The sequence below is a fragment of the Sycon ciliatum genome, chromosome 13 (assembly GCF_964019385.1).
Source record: "Sycon ciliatum chromosome 13, ocSycCili1.1, whole genome shotgun sequence".
NCBI lineage: Eukaryota > Metazoa > Porifera > Calcarea > Leucosolenida > Sycettidae > Sycon > Sycon ciliatum.
In genome coordinates, this window is record NC_088655.1 from 18003395 (window position 1) to 18016494 (window position 13100).

At 46.4% G+C, this 13100-nt stretch overlaps 1 protein-coding gene across 1 annotated transcript; it reads right to left on the minus strand.

The window, feature by feature from the left end:
* Nucleotides 1-10157: 10157 nt before the first annotated feature.
* On the minus strand, nucleotides 10158-12258 carry LOC135829948 (calcium-independent protein kinase C-like). The gene has a single exon (XM_065342339.1). The coding sequence runs from the start codon at nucleotides 12175-12177 to the stop codon at nucleotides 11071-11073; it is 1107 nt and encodes a 368-aa protein (XP_065198411.1). The 5' UTR covers nucleotides 12178-12258; the 3' UTR covers nucleotides 10158-11070.
* Nucleotides 12259-13100: the final 842 nt, after the last annotated feature.

Here is a 13100-nt window from a genome sequence, read left to right on the forward strand (position 1 = left end):
AACACACCAACGTTTGCAAGATATCGGAAAGCAGAACAATGGCGATGTACAACTTGTGTTCAGTTTTGATGGAGAAGTAGGGTCCGACGGATTCTGCCGGCGGAAAAATTGGCAGAATTCGGTACATTTTCTGGTAAGTTTCATGCATGTTTGGTATGTGGATAAAGAAATGGAGCAGAATTCGAGGAATTGCCTGCCATAAGGTTTGCATGGTTCTGCCAATTTCACTGCTCTTCGAGCAGAATCTGCCACCTTTTCCAGCATAATCCGCCGGTCCCTATGAAGAAGCAAAAATCAACAACAACAACAACAACAACAACACCAATAACAACAACAACAACAACAACAACAACAACAACAACAACAACAACAACAACAACAACAACAACAACAACAACAACAACAACAACAACAACAACAACAACAAAAAGCAAAGGAAGCCCGGATCCTGAATTGCAACTTCCTGCTCTTTCTATTTCTTCGGTGTACATGGACGTGATGATTCGGGTGATTGTGTCTCCTGATGTTGAGCTTTCTGCTCCGCCGGTGGCTGTTCTTCAACTCCCTCGCAATCCAGTCTCTTCTTCGTACCTTTCTTCATGAATTCAGTCGTGAATTTGGTGCCTTGTCTTGGCGGCGAACCACAGCTCCAACAATCTACGCTCTAGAGGCACCGGCACTCCAGGAATCCATGGTCATCGGAGAAAAATCAAAATCAAACTGAGCTCTACAGACTGTGAAATTTAAATTTTTCACCGGACTTCCCCTTTAATTGACATCCCATTGTTGGTGCATTTTAACCCTGCCGGTGACGTTTTAATCAGGAGTTCGAGACCCGCACTGGCAGCAGGGAGCGTGAACTGTGCTAACAAATGCGGTGATGCATGCGTGAACCACACGTGGACGAAAGAGAAAAGGAACATTGTCGCAACAATCACTCAGCAGGAACCCAGAAGCAAAGGGGTAAGCGTAAACAATGAGATGACAACTTACTTATTTGCCTCTCAAAGCTCCAAACTGCGAACATGCACGCCTGTCCACGGATGTCATTCGAGTGCAGTGACCAACCTGCGCCCCTCTCTCTCCACCACTCCCCCCCCCCTCCCCCGCCTTACACACACGAAAATCCTGGCACCAATGTTGCATTGTAGGAAGAGTACTTCCTCCGTATACAAAAACTTCGTGACTTTTTTTTGAAAGCTGCGCACAGCCCTGGAATTGTTCCGTTTGACTCGGAATAACACTCATGGCATTGTCTAACCTGTTTACAAGCTATATACAAAGAAAAAAGCAACTCAGACGAATGAGATTGAGTTTTTTCAGAGTCTTCGTCGCTCATGTCAATAGTGAGGTTTTGCATTCCGAATTTCGGTTCGGCGTTCTTCGGTCATTTGTCGAACATCAAAATGTCGAATTTTCGCACCAACGTTTGTTTTGCAAGTCGAAAATGATGTGTTTTCATTTCGTGAGCCCCAGCATCAGCAATGTCGCAGTCAACACCGCACTGCTCGTGCCAAGGCCAGGAAGCTGGACAGGAGCCTGAAGAACACGTATTTCATCCAGCAGTGCCAGACTTCTGACCAACGTAAACTTTGGTCAGTCATCAATACTGTGGTTGGCCGGAAGAAACAATCGCACACTGCTCAAGTACCCATATCGGATCTTAGCAAGCTGTTTGGTGACGTTGTCCATGATCCCCAGCGTCCTCCTCAGCTCTGTTCTCCCTCTGGTCCAATGGCGGAAGGGGCATTTACCGACTTCAGTGTAGTGACAGTCGAGGATGTGGCAAGCAGTTTGAAATCTGTCAACCCTTTGAAGGCAACAGGCAGTGACCAAGTTCCAAGCATCATCCTGCAAAAGTGTTATCCAACCATTGCCCCCACACTTACACGCATCATTAATATATCCCTGTCCTCCGGTGAGTTCCCCCTGTCCTTCAAGTTGTCCCACGTCAGTCCGCTCTTCAAGAGTGGAGACCCAACTTTGCCAAAGAACTACCGCCCTGTGTCACTGCTCCCAGTTATCTCCCGCATCACAGAAGCATTTGTAAAAAATCAGATCACGCAGTACTTGGACTCCAAGCAACTTCTTCCGCCTACTCAGTTCGCCTACCGAAAGCTTCACTCCACAGAAGATGCCTTAACGTATGCTGTTGATCGATGGCAAATGGCACGGGCAGAGCGCAAGTATACCGGCATCGTGTTTGTCGACATGTCAAAGGCCTTTGACCGAGTCAGGCATGAGCGACTCGTTACCGAACTGTTTAAGCTAGGCATCTCGGGAACTGCACTCAACTGGTTCTGCAGTTACCTGTCTGGTCGGACACAGCAGATCAAATTGCAGGATCAGTTGTCAGGGACTGTTCCTTGCTCTCGCGGTGTTCCGCAGGGCAGTGTCTTAGGCCCACTCCTGTTTGTAATTTACACTGCTGGCGTCAAGTCAACGATGCCTCCGGATGTGGCAGATCAGGAATTCGCTGATGACATCGCTCTCGATTGCTCCAACGCGTGTCCCAAGCAAGTCTGCGAGTCTCTGTCGTCTGCAGTGACCAACCTCGCCAAGTGGCTAGATGACATCGGCCTACTTCTGAATGCCCAGAAAACCCAAGTTCTGTTTGTAAAGCCAAGAGGCGGTGCTGATGTTCAAGAACACGTACGTTGTCCAGGACAATCCCTGGAATCAACAACATCTGCGAAATACCTGGGTGTTGTAATCGACAATGACCTCTCCTGGCAGCCACATATCAGCCATGTAACACGCAAGATCGGGCCAGTAATTGGACAGCTATGGCGACACGGCAGGTCCCTGAGCCTAAGAGCACGCCAAATCTGGTATGTCAGCATGATACAGGCTCATCTGTCCTACGGATCCAACTGTTTCTTCTCCAGTCTTTCCAAGCAGCTCCTGGATAAACTCCACCGCCTGTCAAAATCCGGTGTCAGAGCGACCCTGCAGCAAAGGACTCTGGTCCCGACTGCCCCCCTTCTCGAGCTACTGGGTGTGCCAAGCTTGCCACAGCTTCTCTTCCAGAAGCTTGCCATCTTCGTTTTCAAATGTTTAAATGACAAGACAAGTCCCCTGTTAAAGAATCTGTTCGTGCCGATCAACGACCCTGCCACACCTCAGCTGAGGACGACACGGGGTCAAGTGTCAAGCCTGCTGAGAGTTCCGTTCCTCCCTGGTCCTGCTGGACGTCGTTCAATTCAGTTTGTTAGCAGCATTCTGTGGAATTCTCTCCCAGTTGCAGTCCGTACGGAAGGTGATTGGCAGACATTTAAAGCTCTAGCCACGGCTCTCGACTTGCCCAGCCTTTACCCATATTAACATTCTCTGTACCTAACTTTATGTCGAAATCCATTTTAACAATCCGCATATCTCTCCTCCTCCCCCCCCCCCCTCTCTCTCTCTGTCTCTGACACACACACACACACTCTCTCTCTCTCTCTCTCTCTCTCTCTCTCTCCCTCTATCTATCTATCTCTCTCAGTTGTTGTTATTGTTGTTGTTGTTGTTGTTGTTGTTGTTGTTGTTGTTGTTGTTGTTGTTGTTGTTGTTGTTGTTGTTGTTGTTGTTGTTGTTGGTCATTTTGTGACAGCTTGTACAATTCCCTGTCCAGGTAGTAAAGCGTCTCTCTCCTCTCCTCTCTCTCTCTCTCTCTCTCTCTCTCTCTCTCTCTCTCTCTCTCTCTCTCTCTCTCTCTCTCCCTCTCTCTCTTTCTCTCTCTCTCTCTCTCTCTCTCTCTCTCTCTCTCTCCCTCTCTCTCTTTCTCTCTCTCTCTCTCTCTCTCTCTCTCTCTCTTGTTGTTGTTGCTGCTGCTGTGGTGTTGCCGTTGCTGTTGTTGTTGGTCTGTTGTTCTTGTCGCTGTCGCTGTTGTTGTTGCCGTTGCTGTTGTTGTTGTTGTTGGTCATTTTGTAAGAGCTTGGACAGTTCACTTGTCCAGGCAATAAAGCAGTCTCTCTCTCTCTCTCTCTCTCTCTCTCTCTCTCTTTCTCTCTCTATCTATATCTATCTCTCCTCTCTCATCATGCATGCGTCACACTCTAATGGAAATTTTTATTTTATTTTTTATTTTATAAGATTGCATGCTTCACACTCTCATGTAATATTTCTTTCCTTTCTTCGTCTTTTTGTGAGAGCTTGGACAATCCACTTGTCCAGGCAAGAAGCCAGCAATGCCTGTTCATTCTGGCGAAGTAAAATAAAATATACCAACCAACCAACCAATGTCCTGTCCCGTGCTCCCTTTCTTGCTGATTCCAACGAACTTTGATCGCCCAAAGAGTCGAGGGCCAAACCTGCCTCCTCAGTCGCCTCAGAAGAACCAACTCCATGGCCAAGCCAAGTCAAATTTTATGCGTACCGCCATAGTCTTTTCAGCCACACAGATGACGGTGAGGACACTCCAGGCGATAGAGAGTAGACAGGCAGTGGAGAGGAGCAATCAGAGGTAGCTGGCGATGCTCATGTCGCCCAAGACGCCTGCGAAGCGATGCCGAGATAAGAAACCTCTTTGAATAAATCAAGCGCTAGCGCTCATCTACAAGAAAATTCATCCGAAAAATGTTTTCGGCAAAGTGGGCTTTTTCAGAAGAAACATGCCGAATCTTCGTGTGCACTTTCGACCTCGCTCCCGCGTGCCGAATCTTTTTGCCGAATTTCGGAATGCAAAACCTCACTATTGTCACCTGACGACGCTGAATCCACATCGCCAACAGTCGCTGCTTCTGCTCGCATTTCGTTCAGATTCTTGTCACCTGCAGTGATGATCCGATGCTGGACTTTGGCTACGTCCTCTTCATCTCTAGAGCTGTGTACGAATCGGTGTCGACTATAATTATTCAGTTGTTCCAACCCGCGACCTCCATTAGGCATTATGCCGTGAAAAGAGTCGTACAAGCACATCCACACGCTTCGCATTTTCACCAACGCGCTGTGGTGCGCTTTCAACTCTCCCTGCTGCTCAACCGTCTTGCAGAACTCGAGTCGTAATTCGGCATTCGTTGAGGATTGCTAACGTTCACCAACGCGCTGTGGTGCGCTTTCAACTCTTCCTGCTGCTCAACCGTCTTGCAGAACTCGAGTCGTACCTCGGCAGTCGTTGAGGATTGCCAATGCTAGCGCTACTGCCAACTTCCTGCGCTGGCTTCAAGCTCTCTTCTCCTACATGTACATGACCGTATAATAATTATATCACTCACTGACTGACGATATACTGTCACATTGTATAGTGCATACTAGTGCGTAAGTACATTACGTGCAGTGCTGACAACTGAAATCCGATCCCCTTGGCCGCGAGCCGCGAAGTTGACGCGATTAGTGAACGCAAAGCCACATCTGGGGTCTGGAGCGTCACCAATGTACATCATCATCTCTGACCATGTACAGCTTCCCGTACTAGCATAACCTGTAGCGTCATGCGATCAGATTCCCCAAGGACGCTTCCCTATTCCACCTTACACACAGCACCCAAGAAGTACTTGAATGCCATGGAAGGCAAAGACTATGTCCAAGCATGTTAAAGTAGAATGAAGTTGAAGACACCACTGCAGCTGTACTTATGGTTGATAAATATGGTGGTAAAGACACACCTGGCAATATGGGGGTAAGCGAACTGATGGTGGTGGTGGCGAGAAGGAGAGCTCTGTGCCAGAACTTTGCAGCCTAGAGAGCGTGTGTGGGCAGGCGTGTGTTTACCGCCATATTGCCAGGTGTGTCTTTACCACCATATTTATCAACCATGTTAAAGTAGAAAGGAAAAGGACATATGGAAACGAGTTAAGAGTAACTCTCCACCACTGTAACTAGATACTATATACAGTCAGAAAGTGCAACAACTAGGCACAAAACTGACAGAGTACGTCGGTTAGCGCTACGGAGATGTGTTGAAGCTAGGTGTCAGGACGTCGAATGTCTCAGTACTCTGTCAGTTTTGTGCCTAGTTGTTGCACTTTCTGACTGTATATAGTATCTAGTTACAGTGGTGGAGAGTTACTCTTAACTCGTTTCCATATGTCCTTTTCCTTTCTACTTTTATTATTGGCTCAATACCCGAGTTTCATGTTAAAGTACATAATAATAAATAAAACACAAGAGAGAGTTTGGAAGCTTTGTCACAACTCCGAGTTTCACGTATCTCTACGATCATCAGGCAACTGATGGATCTAAAACGGGCAGCCAGAACATAAGGGGGAGCAAGGTGGGAAATTCCGAGGGGTGTCATAGGCGACGCGTATCATAGCGCAAGAGTCAGGTGCAGGCGTGAAGTTGCCAAGTCTTCAGACTTGGGGCTATGCAGCAGTAGTTCCGGCATGAATGATATAGAATAGAGCTGGGGGCAAATGCCAAATCCACACATGCCCACACCACAACACAAACATACACCCACACTCTCTCCCTTTTCTCACATACACATACACTCACACGCGCGTCCGCACACACATTCTCTAAATCTCTCTCTCTCTCACTCACACACACACACACACACACACACACACACACACATACACATTCATTCTCTATATCTCACACATGCACACTCACACACACATTCATTCTCTATATCACACACACACACACGCATTCTCCAAATCTCACACACACATTCTCTAAATCTTACATACACACACACACATTCTCCAAATCTCACACAAACATTCTGTCTCTCTCTCTCTCTCTCTCTCACACACACACACACACACACACACACACACACACACACGGCCACAATACTCATCATTTCATTCTCACACCTACCGCACACATACTTGCACCCGCACTTATCCAATCACCTACACGCACTCTCTTTCTCACGAATGCACACAAACACACACACACACACACATGCGCGCTCACACTCACACACACACACACACACACTTGGCAGCGGGACTACCAGCTAGATTCACTTGACCTTGCGCGCAAAGTTACAGAGGTAGAACTTGTTTTCATGACGGCACTTGGACACAAGCTCTGACGTCTTGTTGAGGGAACGGGTCTTGTTGGCCCAGGCAATCTCCAGTTTCTCGGCCAGACACAGGTTGCAGCGCTTCGAGATGTTAGAGTATGGTGCGGCTCTCCTCACAACGGACCACCTGATACTGTAAGGTTTGTTTTCATCCTTCAGTCTCCAGATGTGTCTGGACAGTCTCGTTGAGGTCTCGTGCTTCTTGTGGCGAATAGTATGTTGATGACCATTGAATCGTGTCTTGAATGTCCCTTCCGTTAATCCAGTGTACTCCTTCATGTCGCTGCCGGTTACATGTGCCCTGTACACAATGCTCGATGCTAGACAGTTTCCTTCCAAGGGGCAATCATTTTTGACACAGCAGTTGCAGGTTCTCACGTCCTTGGTCTTATTCTGGTGGTCGCTGCGGAGGATACTATTGTTGTGTTGCTTGATGATGGTGGCGACATTTGGCATGCAACTGTAACTGAACTTTAGCGTGTTCCGGTTAAATATCTTGTATAATTTGCAACCCTTGTGGAAGTGCTTGCTGACGAGTTGCAGGAATCGCTGACCAATGTTCGTGGACACATTCTTACTGAACGGTGGGTTAAACCATGTGATATTCCGGTGTCTCTTCCTTTGTCTCTTCCTTTTCCCACTCTTCCGTTCCTCCAAGAACTGGACGGTCTCATTGTACCCGCTGTCTCTGAGCGCATTGTTGTACATTTGAGATGCGTCCTGGAATGTCTCCTCATCCGTTGATATGTCCGTTAGTCGTCGGCTGATGGAAGAGGGCAAGTTCTGGATGATGATTGGTGGGTGGTTGGATTTGTGATGGACATACAGTGGCCGGTCGTTGGGTTTCCGATATGGACGGTATTTGCCAGTGCGTAGGTCCAGCGTGATGTCTAGGAAGTCGACTGATTTCAGGTTTGCCTGGATGGTAATTTTTAGTCCTAGGCTGTTGAAAACTTTGGTCATGTCCTTTCTGATCTTGTCCACTTCCGGTCCCGATACGTTCCGGACCACTGCCAGCCCATCGTCGCGGTAGAGTCCAATGTCACTGCCGTTGTACACCTCGGATAGTTTGTAATAATAAATAAAATAAATAATATAAGATGATTTAGAGGAGTCATGAATACTAGTATAGCCTATTTTTGGGGTGGTGAAGACATTCTGAACAATCTGTAGGATATTATCACTTGGTAGAAATTTGGAGGAATCTACGCCGCATTGCAGTGAAGTGGATAGGAAATAGTTAGAGACAATTTTTAAAAGTAATGAACTGAATACACGAACTTAGAACTCGTGGGAACAACCATCTTCAGAACTGAATACAGTACTGGTGAAGAGGTTGTCACGCGGAAAGATTCATGCGCTGTTCTGGCAAACTGAGGGTGCAATATGCGGGATTTGACACGGAATGGCGTAGTTATTAGCATTGAAAGTCGTTGAATATTTCAAATGATCAAATCCAAGTGTGCTCACAAATTTATTGTGGTCCAAAGAAATTGTGAATCTGTCCAGGTAGCCCATACTAGCTACTTTTTTATTTTTTTTTATTTTTTATTGGGAACACAGCCCTACGAAGAGGCATGTGGACTACTTTCAATTTTACGTCAGATTCGAATGTTGCACCAAACGTTGTCCTGCAGACAGGTGCGATAACCCCATATGTTTCATTTGGGCTACATGGCGAACTCTGTTTATTACTATTAAACCTGGGCGTTAGAAAATTAATATCGATCTCACTGTAAAATTTGAAACAACTCCCTGCTGCGTAATTATCCACACAACGGCCAGGGAATAGTGAAAATTCAAGTCGTTTTCTGAAGGCGGTTACCATCCACCAACACACTTAGAACAGTAGTTTTCAACGGAGAATTCATTCAGTTACCTACCCATCATTATTGGCAATGCAATTTGCAATCTTTGCCCAACCTAATTATTCTAGCCAACCCCATGCACATGGTGGGTATACTCGAAGAGTCAGACACAGGACTATGATGTGTTCATTTTTCAGTTATTAAGAGAGGATACCGTCTCTGCTTGGATAACAGCTACACCATAGCTCAGTGGTTAGAGCACCGCTGGCTTCAAGTGAAGGTCCCTTTTTCAGTCCTGGTGGTGACAGTAAATGTTTTCTTCAGACTTTTCCCGTTTGCATCTTTCCCCCAAGCCAGTAGGTTATTGAGTTTCACATTTGTATGTTGCAACGGAGTTCTCCGCCATTCTCAACGTTAAATTTGGGAATTGTACATTGCACTGTTGAGGCTATGAAGAAAAAGAAATCCAGCATTAACAGCAAACAACCTCACGTTATCTATCCTCTTTCTTCGCTTTTATCACTACGTTGCGTTATTGTTCGTTTGTTTGCTTGAATTATTTCGAAGTATTTATTCTCACGATGGCACCATCGCCAATCAGAGATTGCAATCAATTCATTGACAGAATATGCCACTGCTGCCAGCACACAATGACACTGTCAATACCAATGAGCATACTTCGAAATACATGTACGAACATCTTGAAAGTGTTCAGCTCGACAAAGTATACTTTCAAGGCTTCTCGTCAGGTGAAATACAGGCAAAGGGAAAGGAACAAGAACAGTGGATTAAGTACAGTAGCGACGTGATGAAACAGCGCAAAGAAGAAGATAGCTAAAATCAAGAGTAGATTACGTATCTAATATTGACTGATTACGAAGTCAATAAAGGAAATAAAACACCGAGAACAAGACCGAGGCGAAGCCGAGGCTTTTAACGAGGCTTTTATTTCCTATACTGACCAAATACGAAGTCAATATTACATTTATCACGACAAACAGTCGGTATTTCAAATTGCAGAACGATTGCCTCATGAATCCCAGTTTCATGATTGCACAACCCTTGCACCATCACCTACTCATACAGCGACAATGCTGCACTAGGCACTGTTCAACTGCGCAACCCATAAGCAGTCAAATATAAGCAGTCAATATAGCGCTAATGGGTGAAATAACTAAATATTGCGACAGAGCTTCTTGCTCCACATATACTGGCACACACAGAGACGTAGACAGCAATAGCGACAACACACAAAGTGAAGGGTAGTTGGCCTCAGCCAGATTTGAACCGGATAACGAGTGAGGTATGGAAGCAAGGACTGAGAACGGAGTGTCTAAAATAGAATAGGCGTGCAAGTGGATAGAAGAAATAGGCCATAATGCAGAACCACTTGGGACCGTCAGATTAATTTCCCTGGACCGAGCCAGCCGGGAAAAAACCCTCGCGCCGACGGACGCAGTTGTGAGGGAAAAAACCGGGTGTATATCCCCAATGGCGATTAGGCATCCTGTAGGCATGGCAATCACATCACGGCACAAAGTGATAAAAAAGCAATGATATTAAATATGGCAATAAATAAGATAACTTGTGCATTCATAACAACAGCAAAAAATGAAGAAAGTTAAGTTCCATAACGTTTTCTTGTGACTGTCATCAGTGGAACGCCGTCACATAAAATGTAATAACTAAAACACACACTTATATACATGAAGCTTATATGGTTTCAGGTAAAAATACAGCAGCCAGCAAGTACAAAAAGCGAAGTTTGCATCTTTGCAATGTGTGAATATAGTGTATGTGAGAAAGGTAGTGGCAGATGAATGGATACTGTGTGAATGAATGTAATGGTGCGTGTGTATTACTTGAAGAGTGTGAGTGATACAACGCTTTCTTTCTGTTTACATAGCACAGGGTCACGAGTACGAATATACACAGCTTCGAATAACACCATTAAGAATAAATACTTCAAAAACGATAAAAACAACAACGACAACAAAACCAACAACAACGACAACAAAACCAACAACAAAACCAACGTCGACGACGACGACGACGACAACAACCACATCAGCAACAGATTAAGAAGTGGCCACGCTAAAATGGCAAACTTTCCACCAATCGCACCCTGGAAGCCTGTTGCACACAGCAAATATTTCTAAGTCAATGAATTTAGCAAACACATGCGGCGGAGATTTTCCGAGGTAAGGCGGTAAAGAGCACAGTTTGAACAGCAACTGGAGCTGTTAAGTAACGAAACCGTGTGTCGGCTAACCTAATTTGGCTCCACTGAATGCAATCCTAATCTGTTAAGTCAAAGTCTCTGAATTTAGACTGGTCGATCCGGGCCACAATCTCTTCGTCAATGGGCTCGAGAACGGCGACCTCGTCCGTAAATTCCGTGTCAAAGTTTGATGTGTCCGTCTTCGAGTCAAACGGTGGGATAAAGGGCGGATTGATGTCGCCCCTTTCTAGCGCCTCCCACCGTATTGACTCGAAAAACGGATGCGTTTGTACCTGCGACCCAGCCGTGCATCCCAGACGCTGCTTAACAGGTTTGTGCATCAAACTCAGCAACACGCTTTCGCAATGTTTACTGCAGTTGGTGTCTGGGAATATCACCGGCTGGGCTTTAATGTTTCGGAATATCACCTTTTTTGTTGCGCCTCTAAAGGGCACACAGCCAAACATCATCTCAAACATCAGAACGCCAAGAGCCCACCAGTCAACAGACGCGTTGTAAGCTGTCCTTCTGACCATTTCCGGGGCCATATAATCAGTCGTGCCGACGAATGTTGATGTTGTGGCTCCTTGGGTTACTTTGCTCGCACCGAAGTCTGTTATTTTGATATGTCCATCACTGCTCAGCATGACGTTTTCAAGTTTCAGATCGCGGTAAATGATTCCTGAACGGTGCAGATGAAGTAGGGCGCACGCTATCTGAGCGGAGTAGAAGCGAGTTGTGGACTCACCAAAACGGCGACTTCTTTCTTTTTCCAAGTGAAACCATAGATCTCCGCCGCCGATATACTCCATAACGAAGAAAAGCCTGCTGGCAGTTTGAAAACACTCAAACATTTTCGCACAAAACATATGGCGACCCGCAATAGCCAGAACTTTCTTCTCACTGATGGTTCTCCTTACATTGTTCTTCTGGATAGCCGTATGCTTCTGTAGCACCTTGATAGCGTACACTTGGTCCTTGTCCTTCTTCTTCTCAGCGAGATATACAGTGCCGTAACTGCCCTTACCGAGAGTCTTCAGCAGATTGAATGCTTCGATGCCGTTCCCGTGTGATTCGTCGCCATCACTTGCCTTTTGTGTATCTCGCTCCATCGGAGACCGGACCGCTGCATCTGTGACTTCACTTAGCGCTGGGAACGTAACAAGATTTTTTACTGAACTCATTGCGCCTTTTGATACTACTGCAGGAGTGGCAGACGGCGTTTCTCTTGCAGGGTAAACAATCTTCTAGGAAGCTGTGCCTCTCCTCTGATACTGTTCACTATATCAATACTGACAAAACGGTAGAACAATCAGTACGAAATTTATCCTAAGGCTAGCGTCCAGCGACACTCACTGGTTTCAACAAGGGTGAATCTTGTCTCAGGCATTAGTTGAAACTGGTCTCAAATCTATGTCGCAGGCTTTTATAAACCCTACTGTACACGTAGGCTAGTACTACTAGCCCAGCTGAGGGGTTATAACAGCTTGCCTGCGAATCACAAGGTCGCGAGTTCGAGACCCGCGCTCGCAGCAGGGAGCGTGAACTGTGCTAACACATGCGGTGATGCATGCGTGAACCAGATACAAGGAACTGCGGGTACAATCACGTCAGAGTCAGCTGGGTACTCACCACTACTTGTAGTACAATCGTCATGTACTCGGAGTGAGGCTTACTCGGATCGGAGTGAGGGTTACGTGAGTGAGGGTTACTCGGATCGGAGGGAGGGTTACGTGAGTGAGGCTTACTCGGAGTGAGGCTCACTCGGATCGGAGTGAGGGTTACGCGAGTGAGGGTTACTCGGATCGGAGGGAGGGTTACTAGAGTGAGGGTTACTCGGAGTGAGGCTTACTCGGATCGGAGTGAGGGTTACGCGAGTGAGGGTTACTCGGATCGGAGGGAGGGTTACGTGAGTGAGGGTTACTCGGAGTGAGGGTAACTCGGAGTGAGGGTTACGTGAGTGAGTGTTTCGCTGGCGCTCAGCTGGCTTTTGTGCTCCCTGTCGAGCGGTCACACCAGACATCGAGTACAAAGCCTGAACGGCTTGTTTTTTTGCCCACCAAATTTTGAATATCTCCAAACACACCGTTTGCAAGATATCGGAAAG